The 6,059-nt window shown below is 42.4% G+C and overlaps 1 protein-coding gene across 1 annotated transcript; it reads right to left on the bottom strand.

Annotated features, from left to right (window-relative positions):
• Window positions 1-1,139: 1,139 nt before the first annotated feature.
• On the bottom strand, window positions 1,140-4,244 carry RPS16 (ribosomal protein S16). Its single transcript, XM_072340379.1, has 6 exons — window positions 4,022-4,244; window positions 3,882-3,937; window positions 3,090-3,191; window positions 2,482-2,578; window positions 1,457-1,504; window positions 1,140-1,329 (listed from the first exon to the last, which is right to left on the bottom strand). The coding sequence occupies exons 2-6, from the start codon at window positions 3,927-3,929 to the stop codon at window positions 1,184-1,186; spliced, it is 441 nt and encodes a 146-aa protein (XP_072196480.1). The 5' UTR covers window positions 3,930-3,937; window positions 4,022-4,244; the 3' UTR covers window positions 1,140-1,183.
• Window positions 4,245-6,059: the final 1,815 nt, after the last annotated feature.

The raw sequence follows: 6,059 nt of genomic DNA, 5'->3' as shown, positions 1-6,059 counted from the left end.
TCTTCCAAGGGACAGAATTAGCCTATCCAACAGCTTTTCCTTGGCACATCACATCTTACTCAGAACTAAACTCTCCCTCCTCCTAATTAGATTACTTCTGAAGGCCTTCAAAGCTTCAATGGATGAGAAGCTGGAACTTCTCCAACATTTCATGTTTGATAAACACATATCTTTCAAAATTAGTCGTATTTTCAACTCTACTTTTTTCACACAGGCTTTCCTAAGGTTTTCCATTACCTCACCTAGCTCATGACATCAGCAAATCTAGCTATCAAATTGATTAAAGCACTTGACGCTGTTCTCCATGTATATGTCTGCCTATAGTCGTAGGATGAATAATTTAGATCCAATGCTATGTGCAAAACAGTTTAATAATGTGAACGTAAAATACCCACCTGAACATACAATTGAGCACTATGTAAAGGGAGTTACTCTCAGTGGAATAAATCACTTTGTCACTTGTCATTAACAGCGCATCAACATAAGCCATCCATGCAAATGGACAGTACTCACTCAATTAATACTCCGTGGTCACATCTGAAACTTCTTTTGTAAAACAGCATTTCAAATGAATCTACAATGAAAACAAAATTCACTTGAAAGGACCCTAGTTACTAACACAGAACCATGAAAGATACTTATGCAGCATTACCCTTAGGCAGCATACTAAGACAAGTCACATACTGGTTACCAGCCAGGAGTCAGATCCTCTCCTATGCATCACACACCAAGTCAGCATCAGTGCTTTGACGTTTTCATGCAGAGATCATCTCCATCCATGGATCTTCTGTCAGTAACACCAGAATCACTCAGCTCCCTGTAAAGGTCCATTTGCTCGGACACACAAGAAAGGTCTGTCTGCTTCAACAAACCGTTGCATGTACCCACCTCACCAGACATCCCACCCCTCCCAAATAAAAGAGGATGTAAGCTTTTAATGTTCTGATCACAACACATACATCCATAGTAGGAGGTTTTTGTTCATTACCAAGGCCCCAAAAGGCTATCAAGACTTTCTTCAAAGGGATAAAAGAGCAAGAACCTGGTTTTACTTTAGTATTAATGGACTTGCAAACCAATCTAAAGTGAAAAAACAAAACAAAACACAAAAACAAATTGAAAACACGGAATTTATCAAATTCTCTTTTATGTTTATTGACTGTCACATGACTAGTGAACAATTTTAACGGTAAGACTTCTGGTAGCGTGCACGAGCACCAGGTCCTCCAAATTTCTTGGATTCACAACGGCGAGGATCTGCAACCAGCAGAGTCCTGTCGTACTGGATTAGAATATCCTTGATCTCTTTTTTGGAAGCTTCGTCAACATCTGTATAGAAAATAAAACAGTTTATAACATCTCTGAAAAGAACTAGTCTCTGTGAGTATTTTCACACTTGTCAGAAGCCATACATCTCCACTTAATGCTAATATAACAATCTGAACAATGAACTTACATTTTTGATAGTAAGCCACCAGCGCTTTGGAAATAGCTTGACGGATAGCTGTTAAAAAAAAAAAGATGGATTACTAAGGATTGCAAATGTATTCAAAACTTAAAACACAAAGTGCCAATTCTCTCAGAAACTTGCTGTCCTGTTCTCTGCCAAAGCATCCTTTCCCTCCTTGACATCCCCTCCCACACACTACACGTGATCTTTATTTTGGCAAATCTGAAGAACTCTGTGCCAAGAGGCCACCCACGATTCATCTTCTAACTTGACAACTGCCAGCTAGCCAAAGCACAGCATGAGCGCTGCTTGGATCACCTTCCTTAGAATATAATTGTGTTATCCTCCACCACGTAGTTAATTTTCAAAACCCTTAGAAACAGTTCTGTAAAATGTCTATAATTTTCAAGAGATAAAAAGCATTCAATGAGTTCAAGGACTAAGGCAGCAGAATGCACAACAGGATGGCATGACTTGTTTAACACACCTCCATAAAACAACCCCATAACAATAACCAGAACTCAAACCAGTGTTATGGGAGCAGCTGTAAACATTTGGTTTGGGACTACGTTTTTAAGAAATGAATTCTCTGAAAAATGAGTACAGTCAACTTCAGACATTCACAATATGCTCTGCAAGAGAGGCTCCTGCAGATGCTTACAGGTGCTCTCACTCCCAGTATGCTCTGCAGGTCAAATGAAAGATGCGTCTGGACAACCTGGAAATTTACAATTAAATTCATAATTTCTAATGCTCATTTCCCTTTTCGTTCTCCCAAAATCTTTGTGTTGAGACACACTTCAACTTGTCACACCACAAGATGCAAAACTCAGTTCCTTTGAATTTCACGAATTTTACTCAGCTTGCTCCAGATGCTGCAATTCTGTAGGTATATACTAAAGAAGACAGCGTTTGAGTAATGAAAAAGAAACAGAACATTGAAATGTACGAGCTGCTATTCTAAACTCAAGCCTCTCACATACAGTTTCACCTGTTCAAGCCCACAACAAAAGCTCAACTCCAAACCCTACCGTAGATTTGTGCTACATGGCCACCGCCTTTCACACGGACTCTGATGTCAACACCAGCAAACCTCTCCTTCCCCAGCAGGAGGACAGGCTCAAGCAGCTAGGAAACAAAACAGATTAACAAAATTAATTTGCTATCAGAACCAGCAAGGACATAAATCTGTAGATCTACCGCATGTGAAGCTGCTAAACATGTTGAAAAACAGAGACTGGATATTACAAGCACACATCCAAATTAACTTCATCTCTTGCCGGGTTCTTTGACATTTACTAGTAATATTGTAAAACAAGCATGCTAATGTTTTTGTTTGTTTCAAAACTCTAAACTTCACAGTATATGTACAAGGAAATTAACAGAAACCAAACTGTTTAGGCAAAAATCAGAAAATCAAATCAAAGTTATTAAATCTGAACACTCAGTTAAGCAAGAAAAGTACGCCTCTGCCAACAATACAACTATGGAAGGACATGCAGCCTACAAAAGTACTTCTACACGCAGCAAAAGATTTTGTAGTATCAGTAAGGCAAGCATTTCTTCTCCATGCTATATTGATTAAGTGTATGAAGCTTTTTAACATTCAAAGGTGGGGAGAAACTGAGCAGATGCTTACTTTATACTGCAAAGTCCTAGGCTCAATCATTTCCAGAGGTCTTCCATTCACTTTAATGAGGCCGTTTCCTCTTTTGCAGTGGGCAACAGCAGTCGCTGTTTTCTAAAAATCCAAATGCATGTTAGTGCAGCACTTCATTTCCCACACCAACGGGATCATGTGCAATTCTCATACATTTTAACAACCTATACAGATTATTCTCACGTTGAATGTACTTTCAGTAAATGAAACAGCGCCACTTCTGACATTTCCAGGTACCTGCTCAGAATACTACAAAACTATTTTAACAAGACTGTATTAACAATGAAGCTGGGGAAGCTACCCCTTCAATGAAGCAACACGGTGCTTCTGTGGCTCATCTCTTCCCAACGGCCTGTTACGTATCAATTTTTGAGCCCTCGAGTCCCAGCAGTGAGATTAAATAGAGTTCATTACTCTATTTAATAGGGCCTTCGGACAGCACTGATGGCGATCCAGGCCATGCTGGGGGGAACCAAGCCCCCGAAAGAGCTTCGATGCCACGTACCCGGGGCTCCCTCACTTACAGCTAGTGCCTAAGCTAAAGGCCCGGCTAAAGCAGGCTTCGCTACCGCCGCACAGCGCGACACGTGGGCGGCCCAACAGGCCCAGTCGGCTCGGTCCGACTCGCCTCGTCCGGCCGCTCCCCGCAGCGCTTCGGGAAGCGGCAGGAGCCGCCGCACCCGAGCGGGAACAGAGAGCCGCCCATCGCGCTGAGCCGCGGCCCGGCCCGAGAGCGAGGAGGGTGCGAGCGGTCGCCACGCGTGCCCTCACCTTCCGCCCGAAGACTTGGACGCTCTGCAGGGGACCCTTGGCCGGCATGACTGCTCCTACAAAAGAGAGGGAAGCCGACGTTAGCGCTGCTGGGAGCGGGCCGCAGGCAGGCCGCAGGGCCGCAGCGCAACGCTACTCACCCGACTCCGGCGGCGGCACCTCGAAAAGACCGAACGGGGCTTCCCAGCCTGTGCTCAGGGGTAGGACAGCCGTAAAGCGCACTTTGTCTTCCGGGAGCGCGGCACTGCGTCCGGCCGTGCTTTACGACAGCGCTTTGCGGCAGCTTTCTGGGGGAGCTCACTCTCCGCTTCCAGGCTGAGCGGCGCACCTCAGCGTAGGGTTGTGGTATCGATCCTCTCCACCCTTTTGGTCCGGCTCTGTTACTCTTTTTTAAGTCTTATTTTCTCTTACGTGCGCCTCTTCCGGAGTCGTGATCGGCGCTATAGTGCTGGATGAGCTTTTGTTACGTAGCTCATTCATGAGCAGAACCCAACTGGTTTTGCATAGCACATAAAATCATGCCTTTCCCTGTTGGTTTTGCAGACACTGATGGGGCCTCCTTCGTGTTCAGCCTTCTTTCAATGCCTGGTAACGCTCTGGAGAGAACGAAATGTTAAAGTTTGTGTTCTATGCTAACACCGTACACTGGGTGACGTTCAGGCAGTTCTGTATACCCGTGTAAATAGCCAACAACCACTGTATTTAAAATGAAGATCTGCTTAAATTCAAGGATCCAGGTGCCCAGAACACTCAGCTTGACATTTTATCTTTGTTTTCCTTCTTCAGTGTGTCATCAAACATGGGTTTTATGGCATTTTCAGGCTGTAATATTTTACTCGTAGGGTTTTGTATTCATGCAAAATTCTCCAGAAGTACAAAAGTAGAAGCCATCAATTAGACGAGGTCGTGATTCTTAGAGATTTTAAACAATGGAGATTTAGATTACTGTGATTAATGTGAAAGTTGACAGCTCAAATGAAACAATCAGTTCTTCTGTCTTTGGACAGAATTTTAAATACTGAACATTAGTCATCAGTCATGTGAGGATTTAAACAAGCACTCAGCTTTATGCAATTGGAGTGATTAGTTCTATTCAAGTGAATAGCGCTGTGCAGAGCATGTAAGATTTAGCACATCTCAAACCCCCGATTGTGCAAAGCCTCAACACGTGACCTGAGAAGTGTTTTCTAAGAAATAGTGTTATGCGGTCACACATGTCTGTCTGTCATCCACTCTTTCCACATCACTGGGGGAAGGGGAATGGAAGCCAGTTTGTGTTGGCTAATTTCAGGTAGTTATCACAAGAGACTGGAAATTTGAAAAACAAATTTGTTTGCACATATTTGGTGAAAATAGGTGACTCTGCGTTAGAGATATTTTACTTGCATAATGAAAGCAGATGCAGGGGCTGAAGTGTTGGGAATCACGAAGCCTACATTCAGATGAAAAATAAAACGCAGTTCCTACTTAACCCCATTAAAAGAGTTCAGCCAGCACTCAGGATTGACCCAAAGGAGAGCCACCAGCAACTGAGATTTGCGTGGTGTTCAGGATTCTTTGAAAGGAAGAGAGAACAAATCTAAATCAGTTCCTTTTGTTGGCGTTATCTGAGGTCTGCTAATGAAGAACCATGGATTAATACCAAATGCACTGTTAGTCAAATGGCTGCTTGCATAAAGCTTACTTTTTGTAAGCATTCTGTCTTAGGTCTTGCATAATTTATCGTCATTTGGATATTTATTAGTCTGCTGTACATTCTACTTAGAACTAAAAAAAAACACCCCAGAAGAACCTGTTTGTAAAGCTTGTAATATGGCTATGGATATATAACTTTCTGTTAGAAAAATAAGAAGTTAACCAGCATAAACTGATAGCAAAGGTTAAATACTTTGAGCTGCTTGTTTCCTTTGCTTTCTGGCATAATAATAGGAACCACAGTGCATTTAGCAAGTAGTTACTGCAGGAATTAGTACTGTGTGAAGTGATAATTAGATAATAAATATCACTGTACTGGAAAGTACCAAGAAGAAAAGAGCAGAGTGGGGAAAAGAAATCAGGCAAGATACTGTACCTTTGAGAAAAGTCCAAACACTACAATACTTACTTACTAAGCACAGAACAATTCAAAATAGTAACGTATCTCTAACTTCAAAAAAACCAATAACATAATAAGGACCT

Source organism: Excalfactoria chinensis, chromosome 1 (genome assembly GCF_039878825.1).
Source record: "Excalfactoria chinensis isolate bCotChi1 chromosome 1, bCotChi1.hap2, whole genome shotgun sequence".
Classification (NCBI taxonomy): Eukaryota; Metazoa; Chordata; class Aves; order Galliformes; family Phasianidae; genus Excalfactoria; species Excalfactoria chinensis.
The sequence above is the reverse complement of the archived record's forward strand: the minus strand, read 5'-3'. Positions and strand labels throughout refer to the sequence as shown.